This window comes from Protopterus annectens, chromosome 10.part0 (assembly GCF_019279795.1).
Source record: "Protopterus annectens isolate FY-2018-M chromosome 10.part0, PAN1.0, whole genome shotgun sequence".
In the NCBI taxonomy this organism is placed as follows: Eukaryota; Metazoa; Chordata; order Ceratodontiformes; family Protopteridae; genus Protopterus; species Protopterus annectens.
Genome location: NC_056744.1, coordinates 1,652,033,458 through 1,652,052,042, shown reverse-complemented (window position 1 = coordinate 1,652,052,042; position 18,585 = coordinate 1,652,033,458). Strand labels below are relative to the sequence as shown.

General features: G+C 36.6%; 1 protein-coding gene across 1 annotated transcript in view; it reads right to left on the bottom strand.

Moving 5' to 3' along the window:
- Positions 1–9,985: 9,985 nt before the first annotated feature.
- LOC122813860 (zinc finger protein 550-like) overlaps positions 9,986–18,585 on the bottom strand; it is a 145,907-nt gene continuing 137,307 nt past the window's right edge. The window contains exon 6 of the mRNA XM_044086399.1: positions 9,986–10,910. Within this exon, the coding sequence (XP_043942334.1) occupies positions 9,994–10,910 (917 nt within the window). The 3' untranslated portion in view covers positions 9,986–9,993. The remainder of the gene's footprint in view (positions 10,911–18,585) is intronic.

Genomic DNA, 18,585 nt, shown 5'->3' with positions numbered 1-18,585 from the left:
GTTTCATATTAGGTCTTTGGCAACACAGTAATATGTACATAATTTGATTTAATCTGTAATTTGTACTATTAACCCTTCAAATTCTTCAATATATTTAATTAAAGCAGATACGATTTTATTGTCGAAGATTCCCACCTCCTCCTTTAACTCATTTTCTTAAATTTTCATGCTCGGTATGATTTGTCAAATACAGACCTTCTGTGTTTCAAGTTTCCATAATCACAATGATATTACAGTTTTCTGAATATATTTTTCCAATTAATTCATCACATTTGTTACTCAGACTTACATTAGTAACACGTCAAAGTTGTATCAGATCTTCTATGTTCCTCCCTATTAACTCTAAAAAAAAATTGTATAGTCTGAGATTTTTTTCCTTAACACATATGCTGCATTATACAGGTTTAGATGGAATGAGTCTTTGGCATAAAATCTTTGATCAATTACACATTCTTCCCAACATTTCAGAAATTCATTATGCGCCAAACATAACTTTCTCAACCAAGTACTGAAAATATGTGCCTTTGTAGATAAATGGTCAGTCCAAGATGGAGATGCTAGAATGTCACCCAAGATTTTCTAACTTTGCAATCATGTCTAAAACTGAATTCTTCATATGAATCAAAGGTGTATTTTTAAAATCATAGCATATAATAGGTTCATAGGTAGGTACTAGGCTATCTGCCCGAGGGCATTTATAAGCCTAGCCAGAGTGTGTCGGCTTTCGCCGCCCCATTGATTAACCGATCCTCTGTCAAGCAGAGTGAATGAAGTGATCGCTGGGGTGTATTTCTGTTACCCATCCACTCGTCAAGGGTTCTCTTGAAGAGTGTTAGTGAGGGGCTCTGCCTGATGTAATCTGGAATTTTGTTCCAAAGCATGGGGAGTCTTTGACAGCAATCTATCCCCCCAGCATGTTCTATTTATTGTTGTGACGAATAGAGCATGTGGCTCACAGTGACTTGATTTCTTTAGGTGGAGCATGTCCATAATACAGTTAGAAATTAATGTTCAATTCTTTCATCTAGAAAATAGAAAATGACAGCTACTGTCCACCACTCCTTTGCAAGCTGCAGTTTAGAAAGCAATGCTACACCCTTATAGATAATTTTGAAGGCTCCCATTCACACCTGGTAAGTGTGAAACTGTTATCTTTAAAATAATTCCAGGTGTTTGAAAAATCTCCCAGAGAACATTATGAATACAGGTTAACTACTGACTTTCAAAAATACTCTGAGACCATTTGCTCAATGAAAACAAATGTGCTATAGAGACATTGGCTAATACAATCGTTCTACTGTACCACTTGTTCCATACCAAAATTTACAGGTTTAGTCCATTTGATACCATCTTAGGACAACAAGAGTATTGCAAATATATTCCTCACCTCTTTTTCACATAACCATACAACAATCACAAGCTGCATGTCATCCCTATGTTCACATGGGTTTTCTCCAGGTGCTCCGGTTTCCTCCCACATTCCAAAGACATGCAGTAGGTGGACTGGGCCCTCCAAATTGGTCATAGGTGTGACTGTGTAGTGTGGAAGAACAACCATGGCAGAGCTAGCCACCCAGTGGTGTAAACATGGACTCTAGATAATTGTCCCTCTTGAAGTGGCACCCCAACCTCATGTGTAAAAAAATATTGTGGATGGATAAAAAATACTGTGGATGGATAGATGGATTTACAAGCTGATTCCTAGTCCTTTATAGAACTGTGAGCTGTGCAATATGCTTATACACAGTTCTGTATTTATACTGAAATCAACATTGTATATTTAAATATTTATAATGTATGCCTTCTTGTAAATGTTGTTTATTGTTAATGTTGTTTATTGTTTTACTTAGTTACTGTCGCACACTGGCTATATATTGCACATGCAATTTTTGTCAAATTCCTTAACAGATTTTTTTCCTTTGTATTCCTAAGTTCAATTGTTTGTGCCATTGTCTCCCAGGTCATTGCTGTAAAGGGCACCTGAACTAGTTCACTAACTCAGTTCATGTCAAAATAAAGAAATACTCCTCCTTTATATTTTCACATATACCTTCTAAGTTTTTCTTCTTGAGATATTCTTAATTTATTGTTGAAGATGGTAAAATAAATCCTGACATTTTCATGCTGTATTTTGCTTTCATCAAATCTATCTTGATAAGAATTTAGCTGCACAGTGGTGTATTTTATTGCTTTTGCATCATATGAATCTCTTTTAATGGATACAATTATCAGATTTCTAACCCTCTCAGTCTCATTTACTTTCTGTAATCTTTCTCCCTCATCTGTCGTACTGTTTGTCCATTTCTGTTAGATGCGTGTGTGTGTGTGTGTGTGTGTGTGTGTGTGTGTGTGTGTGTGTGTGTGTGTGTGTGTGTGTGTGTGTGTGCACATGTATGTCTATAAATTAATATACATTCATTTGTGCATAGTGGCACACTATTTCTAGTGTTCTATAGTTTACAGCATATATCTGTACAAATTAGTATGAACATTTGCGACCTATTTGTTATTGTTTTTGCCTTCCGGCCCTGGGAATGGTTGAAAAGGATCTTTCATCAGTCCATTAATATAGTTACCAAATCAATAAAATAAAAAAAATTTAAAAATAAATATGAGATGGTCTAACACTTCAATTTCTATTTGCTGCTCTTCCAAATTACTAACTTGTTCCTTCACAATACATTCTACTTTAGTTGTTTTTTTTTCACTGTAAAATTTACCACATGCAGATGTCATTGTCTCTAAGTATCTTCAAATATTTTTGAAGCTGCAGTCATCACACTAGTGGTAAACTTTCTTTCCTAATTAACGCTGTAACTTATCAGATCTTTGTTTTCAGCCCCAAGTCCATGCTTATTTTATTAATTTTGATTAGCCTATATTTTTCTCATTTTATTATAGCATCTCCCCAGTCACATCTTTTCTTTCTCCATATGGACTAAATTTCTCTACCTAGGTATTGTTTTAGTCTGATATGCTCTATTAAGTATCTCACATTTCTACCTGTTAACTTTTAACAGTTTTTCTAGTGTTAGTATTTTTTCTTTCCTATAACTTATTTCTTGAAATAGCAATAAATCCTTTTGTGGAAATTCTGAGCATGTTGCATACATAAACAATAAAGTATTTTTTCTTAACCCTCAACAATCCATTTTATCGATCCTATGGCTCTTGTATGCCTTACCAGTTTTTTTGTGGACCACTGCTTCATTCGATCACAGATGTTCATTGTCTATACTGGAAGTGGGCACATTTTTATCCTAGGACATGTGCATCCAGTCTTTTTTAACTGCCTTTCTCCATGGTATGTAAAATAAAATCTCAGCAGTATCTTGGTCATGTTTGTAAAAACAGATTACTTCTTTTTTTTTTAATTTCTCCAAAGGTTTTGGGTTTTTAACATTGTAACTGTATGAATGACTCTCCCTTCCTACGTGAATGAGATAGTAGTGTCAAAGACTACTAGACTGTGTAATACACTTGCCACAGTCAGTACTTTTACATGGCTCCAAACATGTTTTTTTTTTAGATGTGCGTTTATACAAAAACACTTTTGACACTCAGCAAATTTAAATGCTTTCTCTCTTTTATAATTTCTTCAAATGATTTGTGACCCCCCCCCAAAGTATGATTAAAAGTCATAAAATCAGTATTGCTTCAATTCTGGATGCTTGCCATGGGTACTTATTTTAACACCAGCAATGCACCCACGTGTTAGTTGGAGTAACCTGTGTTAACAACATATTTAATTATGGTTGAAAATTTGTTTCTTTTACCCCCTGTTGCTCCATCAACTGGAGCCATCTAGGTCTTTATTCCTTACTGGTCTAGTTTCTGCCTGCATATCTCTTTTTTATTTTATAACTGTATCTATTAGTATTTCATGACTATTTTAATAATTAATGCTACTTGTGTCCTTTTCTCTTAAACTACAATATCAGTTTTTCTTGCTTATGTTTTAACTGTTAGGTATTATGTGATCCAATGTGATCACCAATTAATTTTCTGAGATTCATGTTTGAATGCTTTTCGGCTACTTGTATGCTGCCATGCTTGCACAATCCCCAGTGCAGCAGTCTTGCACACTGTTGTGCCCTTCAGGATACAGGTTCTCAGACATGTATATATTGCAATCAGCAGCACATTGTGTAATTGTTTGTAGGACTGTCCTACAGAAATGACATTTGAGTGTGCATCTCCCCTTTTTCTATATACTTTTCAAATAAATGTATACATAGCCTGCTATCTTGATCTGTTGTTATTAACCATTCATTTTTTGGTTTAACCTCACATCGCCTTAGCCATTCATGAGTCAAATTTTGACAAACATGGTTGCTCCAGTAGTTTCCTATAACTTCCACTATAACTGTGGGCTTCTTCTGGTTTTGTTCTGTATGTATGTATATATATATGGGTCTACTTTAAAACACCGACATGCAAAACACTTGAGGACGAGAACACTGGGACCGGAAGATAGACAACTGAGATGACCGACAGTTTAAAAGCCCGACGCTGAGAACATCAACATGTTAAGCTAAGTGTATGACATTGACAGACTTTAGGGTTAGGGGCGGGTTAAGTGAGTTAGGGTGCGGGTAAAGTACGTGTGTGATAGTGACAGACCTTAGGGTTAAGTTTGGGTTAAGGTTAGTGAATAGATAATTGTGTATGTAAGGTTTAGTGTAGGTTTGTAAGGTTTTTGTTGTGCTTGTGTTGTGTGTGTGTTTTTCGGAAAAGGTATTTGTTCTGTTGATTGTCGGGATTGCGGTTTGTCGGGCATGTGAAGTTTCGTGCTTTTAAACTGTCTGTCATCTCAGTTGTCGATCTTCCGGTCTCGGTGTTCCCGTCTGTGTTTTGCGTGTCGATGTTTTAAAGTAGACTCTCTCTCTATATATATATATATATATATATATATATATATATATATATATATATAAAATTTTTGTTTTTTGGCACTTCCTGTTGCCGACTGATTTTTGTCAACATCTGGTTTGATTTCCATTTTGGTTCCTTTCTGAAATGCTTCTGCTAATGTGTCATTGTGAATTTGCTTTCTTCATGGTTTAAAACTCTCACTGTACTTGAATATGACAATGTCAACAAATATTTATGCAGAGCTATGCATACTCAATCTCCAGGAGTTCTACACTCACATTAGACTGAGAGAAACACATTCTTGCTATGCACTGATTTTTGTATAACATTTGATGATGAGCAAGAAGCATTTTTCTGCTTTCTTGTCCAACTGAATCAATGATGTCTGAGACAGTCAATCACACCAAAGCTATAAGTTAGAACAGCAGGAGCAAGCTAATGTGCAGCTTGCACATTATTTCTGGATGTCAAGGCAGTTTTCAATGTTAGCTTGATTTTTCAAAAATGTTCCTTATTATGGCTTGTTCTCATTTGTTCACGCATTGTTACTTGCTTGACATCAACTCACAGTATTTACGCACTCCTCTTTTTCAAGTGGTTTTATATCACATTCCCCTACCAAGTTGATATATTCATGGTGATTCAGTTTTCCTTCAGTAAATGTTGCTTTTGCACAGATATTAAACCCAAATGTCATTGTGATATCTCTGAGAAAGTTTAACTGCTCTTTGTTGTGCCTTTCAGCTAATTGTTAGATGAGCTACATAGTTTTAAATCATCCAGAAAATGTAAATGAGATGCTTTTGAAAAAAATTGGTTTCTAGAAGTAAAGTTTTAATCATAGCCTACTACATTAAGTAAATAGCTCAGTGGGTTAAGAGCAAAGCAAAACATTGGTAACAAAGGATCACCCTACGATATCCCCCAGACTTGTTATCCCTTTTGTTAGCTAGACTGACATTTATTTAGGATGTGCATATAAACAATGTTAACTCAGGGCTAGTTTGTTGTGTAAACATGTTAATCCCTTCAGCCAGAATTTGGGTACTGTAGCTGTTTTCGCCTATTCAGAAGCCCTTCTCAATTTTGTCTCAGCTTCCCAATTACTTCAGTTCATTTCATATCCTTAATATTAGCACTCATTACTGCTTCTTTCAAACTCTTCTATCCTTTCAGCATATGTGTTATGCTGAACATGAGCTCTATAAATACTTCTCCAAAATGTACTGGATCTTTACTACTACTATTAATTTCTGTCCTGATTTTTTTACAAAATATTTTTGCGTTATCCGGGACTGGCTTGTTTTGTACTTTTCTTAATATTTGTATACCTTCTAAGTTTTTCTGCTTGTGCTGTTATTTTTTATTATTGGACACATCTCATGATAAATCCTGATCTATTTTAATATAGCAATTTTACACTTTGGTTTGGATGCTATTTGGAATATTTCCAGGCACCCTAATATTTATGGACATCAGGCTTGATTTTCAGCTGTGCGTTTTTAAAGCACAGAGAAACAATCCAGTTATGCTGTACTGATGAGGTACATAAAAAGGCTGAAACATGCTTAGAGTGGCTTGGCTTTATTGAGATTGTTACAGGAGACCTCTAAACTTGTTACTATACTTATGACGTTTCCACATTTACTTCCTTCTCATCTGATCCTTCTACTTACATTCTTTTGTTTTCTGGTACATTCATTTGCCATCTGATTTTTGTCTACTTCTGTTTGATTTCCATTCCAGCTTGCCACCTCAATGCTTCTGCTAAACTAAGCAGAGAGATCATCACATACTTCCTCTCCTCATGTTGTAAAACTTTCACTATGTTGGGAGCTGATGAGGTCAGCATGACTGCAGAACCATATCTGTAATCAAATTCGAGGAGGCCCACACCTTCTTCAGAGCACAGAATATATTTTGGTATGCACACACTGATTTCTATATATCATTTGATAAGCGTGAAGCATTTTTCTTGTTTTTCAGTTCATCTGATCCAAATACATTTTGCAGTCATTCAATCTCATTGAAACTGTATGTTAAAACTGGAAGAACAAATTGGTTTATAGCTTGGACTTTATTCCTAGATGTCAAGGCTGTTGTCAATATTAGTTTGAATATTTTGAAGTAGTCTTAACTGGGTTTTATTTGCATTTGTTCATGTTCTACTGCCAATCCTTCATCAATTCCCAAATATTTATATACTCCTTCTTACTCAAGTTCCCTTATATCGCCTTCCTGTCCTAGACTGATAACCTCTTGGTGCTGCAACATTTCTGTTTTAAATGTCGTTTCTGCACATATATCAAGACTACATATCATTACTGTATCACCTGATACAGTTTTAACAAGTACATGCATGTTCATCTCTTCATCTGATGGGCTATACAGTTTTAAAGCATCCACAAAGAGTAGATGATAAATCTTTAAGCAAGTTGGTTGCAATTTGGCTCCCAAAAACAAAGACCTAATCTGTTACGTAAACAGCTTAATGGGTTAAGGGCAAGACAACACAACAGTGGTGACAAAGAATCACACTGCAATATTCCCCTTTGAATTTTTATCCCTGAGATAATAATTTGTCCTTTGTCTTGGCTTAATTGCAGACTGATCAATGTCAGATGCATCTTGTACATCTGTAAGCATTCCAAGTCTGTGTTTGGCTATCAAAAACAAACCCTTGAACAGCTAAATATTGTTTGGAAAACAGTGTTACTAAACATTACTGAACATGAGCAACAGCGAAAAAAAATTCATCAAATGGCCATAGTTGGCCAACAACCAGGAAGTAATGTGATGCATAAGGTAAATGAAGGAAATCTTTGCCTTATTCCCCACTGTATTGCGATGGTGTGGGGAAGAGGTGCCCCACCTTGGTTGGTTGTGTTGGCGTCGGCGATGTGGCCATTTGATGAATTCTTTTTCCCTGTTGCTGATGTTTGGTAATGCTCAATAATGATATTTTCCATACGATATTTAGCAGTTTAAGGGTTTATGTTTTTGATAGCTGAACACTGACCCAGGCATTCCTTTATCCATGAATGTGGGATGCTGTATCCTTGCCGTACTTAGATTCTCCCCCTTGTCACTATTCTCTATTATGGCTTTATTTAGCAACAAGTGATCCTCCGTTCTATACGACATTCCTTAGTTACCTTTTTATTCTATTTGCATGACTGTGCTTTCCTCTAAATGACTATAAATTTTGTCTGCTTCAAGTCCACTATATAGTTTGTACATCACTGGAAGGCAAGTTATTTGTCTATAATTTTTAGGATGGCTTCCAGGTTCATGCGAACAGAATTATCAGCTTTCCTGTCATTAACCAGGTTGGTGTCTGTTTGGGATGTGCATACAAGTACTTCTTACTAAGGGCAAAATCTTTGTGTAAAGATGTTAACACTTTTAGCCAGAAGTTAGGTACTGCATCTGGGCCTGAGGTTTTCCAGTTCGGAGTTTTTCTTAATTTTATTTGACTTTCTCTGGCCTTTACTTCATCCCATTTCATATCCTGTACATTTGAACTCCCTACTGTTTCTCAATTTTTCATCTCCGTGTAACAGCTCAGATATCTTTTCAGCTGAACCTTTACTCGAAAACACCTACTGCATTCAACACATTTACACAGCCTCTCTTTAATTTCTCCAAATCTTTTGGGTTTCTAATACCGTGATGGGAATGGACCCCATTCCTGAGTCAAAGTACGATTAAAGTTAATGAAATTAGTATTGTTTCACTCTCTGATGTCAGCCAAAAATGCTCTTTGCAGCCACAGCAACGTGCCTGGTAATGACTCCTTCTACAATTCGTATGGATCTACATGTATTAGTAGCATATCTAAATATGATTGTAGACTTTTTTTTATAAGACTCGTTGCTCCTACTACAATTGGAACTATCTGGGTATCTTTATTCCACATTGCTCTTGTTTCTGCTTGAAAATCCTGATATTTTATGACTTTGTGTCTCTCTGTACACAAGGCACTATAGTCACTGGGCATGGTGACTTCAATGATCAATGCTACATTTGTCTTCTTTTCTTGGACCACTATATCTAGTTTTCTGGCATCTATCATTTGAACTGTTGGAAATGGATGATCCCATGTGATGTAGTCTTCATCATTTTCTATGTTGCTTTGTGGCTCATGTTTCCAGTGTTTTTCAGCCACTTCAGTACCACAATGCTTGCACAATCGCCAGTGCAACAGTCTTGCCACATTATGCATTTCAGTATACAGTCCTTCTGCATTAGTATGTCGCAACCAGCAATGAGGTGTGCAACTGTTTCCAATTCTATCTTACAAAACCTACATTTGTATGTTTCTCCCACATGTTCAATGGACTTTGTAAACCAACATGTAACGTAGCCCACTATCTTGTGCCACCAGTATTAACCTTTCATCTCTTGGTTTGAATTCACCTCTTCTTAACCATTCCTGCGTTCGTTCCTGATCAACATGAGTTTCTTCCAAAAGTTTTCTATACTTGCAACTACAGTTATGCACTTTGCACATTTCTTGCCTTCTCATCTGGTCCTTCACTTTATATACTTTCTTTTGGTTTTTGGCACATTCAGTTGTAACATGGTTTTTATCCACTTGTGGTTTGATTTCTATTCCTGCTTGGCGCCGATATGCTTCAGCTAGCCTAAGCAGGGAAGTCATCTTAGATTTATTCTCCTCATATTTCAAAACTTTCACTACATTTGGGTCTTGTGAGGTCAACAGATATGTGTGGAGTCCCACAACTGCAGATCTAGACATGTAATCAATTTCAAGGAGGCCCATCCTTTCTTCAGAACGGGGAATATATAATCTTGGTATACATTGATTTTTATAACTCATTTGGTGAGCATGAAGCATCCTTCTTGTTTTCCTGCCTAATCTATCCAGCACATTTTGGGGCCATACAATCACTCCAAAACTGTACGTTAGGACAGGAAGAACAAATTGGTTTACAGCTTGGATTTTGTTCCTAGATGTCAAAGCTGTTTTCAGGATTCATTTAAGTCTCCTGAAGTACTCCTTACTAAGTTTTATTTGCATTTGTTCATGAGTTATTGTTGATCCTTCATCAATTCCCAAATATTGCTCAAGTTCTTTTATATCACATTCTTGCCCTAAACTGATGTTTTCTTGGTGCTGCAGTTTTCCTGCTTTAAAGGTTGCTTTTGCACATGTATCTCTCCTCTATGGATGGTTTGATGCACCTGAAGGTGAGAGAGATGAGAGAAGCATTTACTGCATTCAAGACATTTATATGGGCGCTCTCCTGCATGGATGGTTTGATGCACCTTAAGGTGAGAGAGATGAGAGAAACATTTACTGCATTCAAGACATTTATATGGGCGCTCTCCTGTATGGCTTCTTCCATGCCTTCGCAGATCATTGAGGCGTGTGAAACTCTTACTACATTCAGCACATTTGTATGGTTTCTCTCCCGTGTGACAGTTCTGATGGGATTTTAGATTTGACTTATTTATAAAGCATTTACTGCATTCAGCACACTGATACGGCTTCACACCTGTGTGAATAGCATAATGGTACTGAAGACTGTTGAGATGTTTGAAGCTCTTACTGCATTCGGCACATTTATATGACTTCACACCTGTGTGAATGGCACAATGCTGTTGAAGACTCTTCAGTCTTGCGAAGCCCTTACTGCATTCTGTACATTTATATAGGTTCTTCTCATTGTGCTCTCCCCAACCAGCATCACATTCAGGGCTCTTACTGTAGTTGCATCCTGCGAAAGTCTGTGGCATATGAGTGAGATGAGATTTCTTACAGCCCTTCACAGGCTGTACATACTGCTCTAGGCTCTTGACAGGCTGAGGTAACGTAGGTGTTCCATCTCCACATTCGGGTGTCTTGCTGTTGTGTACTGACTGAAGTGGTGGTACAGGAGCGAGATCAGTCTTCTTATTGCCTTTCACAGGCTGAGCACACTGCTGGACGTTATCTGGGTAAAGTAAGTGAGGTCCCCCGTGTGACGGCTGCTGACTGTAACTCGCACTGCATTCTGTGTTTCTGGTACCTAAAAACACAATATTTATTAGTGTTTCAGTGTTGGATATTTAATCACAACGTGTATGTAGTTTGAACATTTAAAATTGTTTTCTTTCTGTAATCGTGTGTTGTTCTGCTGTTGATTTCACTAGAATAGTAAGTATATACAATTTTGATGCCTCATTTATCAGAATTTGTTCACTTTGAATAGCTGTAGTTGTCATGTACATATTCTGATTAGACATCCTACATAAAACATCAGTACCATAGACTGCGCAACTATGAAAATAAATACAACCCTGAAACAGATTACAATCACTGGCATATACAGACTACAAAAGTCAAATGTTGATGACCTGTTAGAATTCATACATTTCTTGCATGAAACACAGAAAAGAAAAATTATAACAGCTGGGGGCCTAAACTTTCTAGAAAGTGACTGGAATAATATTAATTCCACAACATTAAGAAGGAAATTATTTACCACATATTTTCAGGAACGATTGTTGCAGACTGTAAGCAAACCTAACAGGTAACAGAACATACTGGATATTGTGTTCCTACAAAGATGAGTGCCATATTTCAATACCTTTGATATGCAGTATTATGATGTTTTAAAAGGTTAACCTACTGCTAGATGATTCTGCTAAACTTGAAATCTAAACCAGTGCAAGGAAGATTAATAACAAAGTTTATGAACAATCACTATGTAAAACTAACTGGAGTGATGCGTTCAGTGGAGATGGACTGAGACAAATTTTGAAAAAAATTGTTAGAATGCAAAAAAAAAAAAAAAAAAAGTAAAAAAATAGCATCAGGACCTATGCACTCACAGAGAGGAGGATCTAGTTCAATAAGAATAAAGTATAGAATTAAAACGAGAGAGAAAAAATATAAGAAATGAAAACAAGGCTAACACGTAAAATGAAACTGAAGCAAACAAACTGAGGAGACAAATTAAAAATAGCTACAAAAGATCTGGAAATAATTTAAGAAAGTTTATACAACAGCATTAAACATAAGAAACAACAATTTTTTAGAAATACAAAATGTCATAGAAGTAGAGACAAAAAAAAAAATCAGTAAACGTTACCCAGAGTCTAAAATTTGCTTCAAACACATCAGATCATAGGGGATTTGCAAAGATGTCTGTAAAACAGTTTGGCTCACCACACGGGGAGATAACATGATTTTACTGTCACAAATTAACTTCAAATACTGAAAATAAATTAGATTATGTTTAAGAAGTACTTGGCAAACTGGTATATGGAGAAGAAATAAGTGGTAATGACCTGAGAGCTATAAGTACCTGTAACATGATATTCAATAGTAACAATGAGAGCTATAAGTACCTGTAACATGACGTTCGACAACAACAATGAAAGCTATAAGTACCTGTAATACGATGTTCCATAATAACAATTAGAGCTATAAGTACCTGTAACATGATGTTCAACAATAACAATGACAGCTATAAGTACCTGTAACAGGCTATTCCATAATAACAACGAGAGCTATAAGTACGTGTAACATGATGTTCCATAACAACAATGAGAGCTATAAGTACCTGTAACATGATGTTCCATAATAACAATGAGAGCTATAAGTACCTGTAACATGATGTTCGACAATAACAATGAGAGCTATAAGTACCTGTAACATGATGTTCCATAACAACAATGAGAGCTATAAGTACCTGTAACATGATGTTCGACAATAACAATGAGAGCTATAAGTACCTGTAACATGATGTTCGACAATAACAATGAGAGCTATAAGTACCTGTAACATGATGTTCCATAATAACAATGAGAGCTATAAGTACCTGTAACATGATGTTCGACAATAACAATGAGAGCTGTAAGTACCTGTAACAGGATGTTCCATAACAACGAGAGCTATAAGTACCTGTAACATGATGTTCTATAATAACAATGAGAGCTATAAGTACCTGTAACATAATGTTCAACAATAACAATGAGAGCTATACGTACCTGTAACATGATGTTCTATAATAACAATGAGAGCTATAAGCACCTGTAACATGATGTTCCATAATAACGAGAGCTACAAGTACCTGTAACCTGATGTTCTATAATAACAATGAGAGCTATAAGTACCTGTAACATGATGTTCAACCATAACAATGAGAGCTATAAGTACCTTAACAGGATGTTCCATAATAAGAATGAGAGCTATAAGTACCTGTAACATGATGTTCAACCATAACAATGAGAGCTATAAGTACCTGTAACATGATGTTCTATAATAAGTGACAGCTATAAGCAACTGTAACATGATGTTCCATAATAACGAGAGCTACAAGTACATGCAACATGATGTTCCATAGTAACAATAAGAGCTATAAGTACCTGTAACATGATGTTCCATTATAAGAATGAAAGCTATAAGCACCTGTAACATGATGTTCCATAATAACAATGACAGCTATAAGTACCTGTAACATGACGTTTGACAATAACAATGAGAGCTATAAGTACCTGTAACATGATGTTCCATTATAACAATGAGAGCTATAAATACCTGTAACATGATGTTCCATAATAACAATGAGAGCTATAAGTACCTGTAACATGATGTTCGATAACAACAGTGCAACTACAGCAGCTATAAATGAAAAACTGTAATGTAACAGATGTACACTTTTCTTTAGCCCAAAAGCCTGATCAATACATTACAAAAACTAGTTATTAATGTAATCTTGATAAGCTTGGTAGGTTTGTGGCTTAAAAATAGGACAAGGCAATCATACAGCTACTGGACAGACAAAAATCTGTGTTACAGTCAGAGTGTCCTATAGGGCTCTGTCCTAGACCCGCACATGCTTAAGGCTGTATCTTTCCACACAATCTTTTTGAGTTGTTATACAGTCTGTAAACTGATGACATGAACTTGGGAAAACTAACTAGCATTCTTACAAAATGTGCCTGTGTGCAAAAAAATTGACTATGGCCATTTGGTCAAAGGAAAATATGCTGATAAATACATCAAAAACTAAGCATATGAGATTTTGGAGATATAGTTTGGACAGTGAATATGTAATACAGCACACACTGAAACTGTGGATTCATTTAAGAACCTGGGTATATGGATATCTCCACCTTTAGGTTTTCTGAACATTTGTTAATGATAGTTATAAAACTATAGGTTGTATAAAAAATTATAACGTTTAAGAAATCAGAAATGATGAAATCCTCAGTTTCTGCAAATTTAATTTAAAATCTGAGCATGGAATAATTACAGCAACAAATCAGGCATAAGAAAATTAAAAAGAGTACAGCAGAAATATACCAAAGGGGATCCACAGATGTGAAAGTTTAAGTTATTATGAAAGATTAAAATATCTGAATTTGTACAGTGTCTCATACAGATATTTAAGAGGGGACCTTATTCAAGTATGTTCAGCGTTTAGAAACAGCTGCCTCCGTCAGTGCTTAGAGTTATCAAAGAGAAGTAGCGAAACATCAGACAATCTGTCATTCCTCAATAATGTCTTACACAGATATGCTGATCAGTTCTCTGAGGGAGGAGCTGATTCATGGAATAGACTACCAAATTATATTAAAGCAAGCACTAGTTTAGATATTTTTAAGACCGCCTTGGACACCTATTTTGAGGATGACTGTTCTGGTATATTGACAGGCTAGAAAGGTGTTATTACCTGTGCCTGAAATATGTAAATAAGAAGTTTAAGTACGATCTCACAACACTATAGTATTATCATGTGCCTCCTTTTCACCTTCCATCTTAGTTTTCACCCTTCTCTGTCTGCTGTCCTCTCGACTGACACCCAAGTTCCCTTACCAGTCATTTTAGCCAATCTGAGATGTGCTTCAGTGTTGGTCTCTGATGTTTTTTTTTTCTTTTTCCCTCCTTATGACTAAGTTATTTTCTACCACACAGTTCTCCCCAGCCATCAGCTCTAAGTAACCTCTGTCTGGCTTTATAACAAATCCTCTCTCTCATCACATTCTACCTCCTCAGTGACTAGCTGTAAGTAACCTCTTTATCTGGCTTTATAACAAATCCTCTCACTGATCATATTCTCTCTCCTCAGTGACTAGCTGTAAGTAACCGCTTTATCTGGCTTTATAACAAATCCTCTCTCTGATCATATTCACCCTCCTCAGTGACTAGCTGTAAGTAACCTCTTTATCTGGCTTTATAACAAATCCTCTCACTGATCATATTCTCCCTCCTCAGTGACTAGCTGTAAGTAACCTCTTTATCTGGCTTTATAACAAATCCTCTCACTGATCATATTCTCCCTCCTCAGTGACTAGCTGTAAGTAACCTCTTTATCTGGCTTTATAACAAATCCTCTCACTAATCATATTCTCCCTCCTCAGTGACTAGCTGTAAGTAACCTCTTTATCTGGCTTTATAACAAATCCTCTCTCTGATCATATTCTCCCTCCTCAGTGACTAGCTGTAAGTAACCTCTTTATCTGGCTTTATAACAAATCCTCTCACTGATCATATTCTCCCTCCTCAGTGACTAGCTGTAAGTAACCTCTTTATCTGGCTTTATAACAAATCCTCTCTCTGGTCATATTCTCCCTCCTCAGTGACTAGCTGTAAGTAACCGCTTTAACAGTCTTTATACCAAATCCTTTGTGTTTTCATACTCTTGTCCTAGTCACTAGCTGTGCATAATATCTTCAACTGACTTTAAAACAAACCATCTTTATGTTCATAATGTTCACTTCACAGGATCTAGATATATGTAATCTCTTTAAATTAATTTATAACAAATTATCTGTATTCTCATATTTTCCCTCCCTGGTATTGAGCTGCATGTATCCTTATTAACGGACATAAATTACTTCTAGGCCTGTATTCTCCCTTTCCAATCACTGTCTGTAAGAATACTGCATTGCATGGAGTGTTACAATTACACTCTAAATTTGATAAAACAAATCGAGAGTTAAGCAGCTTTCAGATATCAGAACAGTGGCTAACAAACTTTTGCAAGGACCACTAACTGCTGTTAAAGAAAAACTAAGGGAGACTCGAGCTCAAGTCGTACAACTTGGAGGCAATAATGCTCCATGCACCATAAAGAATTACGATTGGGCCTCTCTGATCATAATGCTTACTATATATTCATAATACGGATGCAAAAATTCACCTCTCAGCATCTACTTTCCTCTTCCTTGAGGTTCATTTCTTAGCATCCACGTCTCAAACACATAAATGGAGTAAGATCTACAACCTAATCATAATTCTCTATTTTAATTCATTTTTTATAATCTCCTCTCTGAGCTCATATTCTCATGTCCTCATAAATGCAAATAATCTCTTTGCCTTGCCTTTTTTACAAGTTGTTTCTCTGCTCATATTCTCCGTGTCTCTTCTCCAGGTGCACAGAACCTCTTTAATTTTTATAACAAACTCTTTTGTAGGTCCCAGTCTCCTACCCAGTCAGTGACTCTGCAAACAATGCGCAAGTGAAGACAGACAAGGGACATGACATTCAGGTGATGGGTAAACAGGCTGTATTCCAGCAATTATGGAATCACATGAGGTAGTTTGTTCCATCTAATATAGAAATGGCTGCTGGGCTCAAACAAAAATAAATTCACTGTGACTTGACTGACGTGTTGCAATTCCAAGCAAAAAGCACAGCAAACTGAAAAAGAGAGACAAATACAGAAAATGGACTTTCAATGTCAACCAAACTGCCAGACATGGATAAGTCTTGGGATCTCTGGGTAGAGGAAAGAAACAGGATTCTTTTACAGCAGGGGCACAGGTGTTGAGGTTCCTTTCTTCCTGTTTAGATGTATGACAGAGCAGGTTAGCAGCACACGGCAATGTACCCCATACTCAGTTGTTGCAATACTAGGTGCACCTTCAGGTAGGTACAATGTGGATTTCATTCCAAAGGTACATTTGGAGTGCAATACATTATCATCAACACTGAAGACAAGGCTGCACACCAAACAAATGGCTGCATAAAACCCTGTCCTGATGGTCACAAGCGAGCCTTTGGAGCACACTGTATGGTGGCTATTGTTATTTTCTAGGTTACGTATTACAGATAGAAGTAGTGGTGGGCATGTAGAAATGGCAGGGGCTAGGTGTCTTCCCCACCCAGGAGTGGGACAGGCATTAGTGGCACCATATCATTTGAGTGTGACACTTAGCCAGGTAATGTTTATCATTGCCGAATATGCTGAGTTGTGCATACCAACACCGCGCCTTATGATGGTTCATGTTTGTGCATACGAGGTGCTGGAATTCATATCAGCAGTGATTTCAGAGTTATTCTCAGAGTTCATAAGCTAGGCTTCAAGGGGTAGTCAGTATCAGCTATAAAAAAAAACTGAAAACATTTTTTGGGGAGACTGACTTTATGTATAATGCGAGTATGTGCCAGTATGTCAGTATATACTCTAGACACAGACAGCCTTGTGCAAAATCACTACACTAGAAATGGACACAAAGGTGTGAAGTGACAAATGTGGGAAACATGAGGAGTATCAAGATGCTATGTGCGCGAACACCCACACACACACACATACATATGCACACATGTACACACACAAAAAAACAGTTATGATCTGTGTGCTCCTAGAATATTTCTGTTACATTATGAATATTAGAGTCTGTATTGATGTTATCCTTCTTAAGGATCTGCATCCAAAATCCTATTCTCTCCTTATTTCACATACCCTCACCCCTTTCATGAGTGTCCCTTTCCACTTTGATTTACAACTTGCTCCTTGTGTTATATATCTGAGCCTTAAAAGTGCAACTATAAAGTATCCATTCAAATCAGGTAATCCTAAACCACCTTGTTCTATGGGGAGGATCAACTTATACCACCCAACTCTTGCTCTCTTCCACTCCCAAATAAATTTCTTCAACCCTTTACTGATCATCATCCACAACTTCCCCTTTGGTTAATAAAAATATGCCTGACTTGTATGTAAAACGAAAGGGACTAAAACATTTTCACTGCTTGTATCGTACTATCAATAATCAAGAGCTCACAGCTTCTCATTTTTTTACATATCCTTTGTGTAGTCTCTTCTCACAGTCCGTAGTTGCCAAAACAGAATCCTTTTAAGTACTGCGACTACGAATGCGTTTGCTAGCTGTTTGCCTGACATTTCCCTTTTCTTTATTATTATACAGTGCAACATCTCCATTAGCTGCTGGTCTAATAATTCCTCATGTTTTATTATTACACAGTGCCAAATCTCTGAACATGTCTAATCGCTGCTGCCTTAATATGTTCTTTATTATTATATGGTGCTGCAACTTTAAACATGCTGCTCTGACATTTCCGATGCCTTATTATTATTATGTAGTGCATGCAGCAATGTGTTTATTCTTAGATATTCGGAAAAAGCCAAACCAGTTAAGCTCCAGAGTGCCATGAGATGTGATTTTAATTGTTAAGCACCCCCTGCTTAGGTATTTATGGTTGGGTCTAGTGCTAAGCAGTAAAATCTCCCAGTACTGACCAGCAAATGACAGCAGCAGAACAAAAGATTTGTTTCTGCCAGCTCTCTGTACCAATAAGGTGTCCCTAACTTTCTCTAATAAACTTAGAAAGTTGCTAAAACACCAGGATGTATTCGCCTGCATTTTTTGAAAAAATGAACTCTGTAATTCAAATCAATCCTTGTCCAAAAATCACATATTTTATGACAAACAGATGAAAAATATTA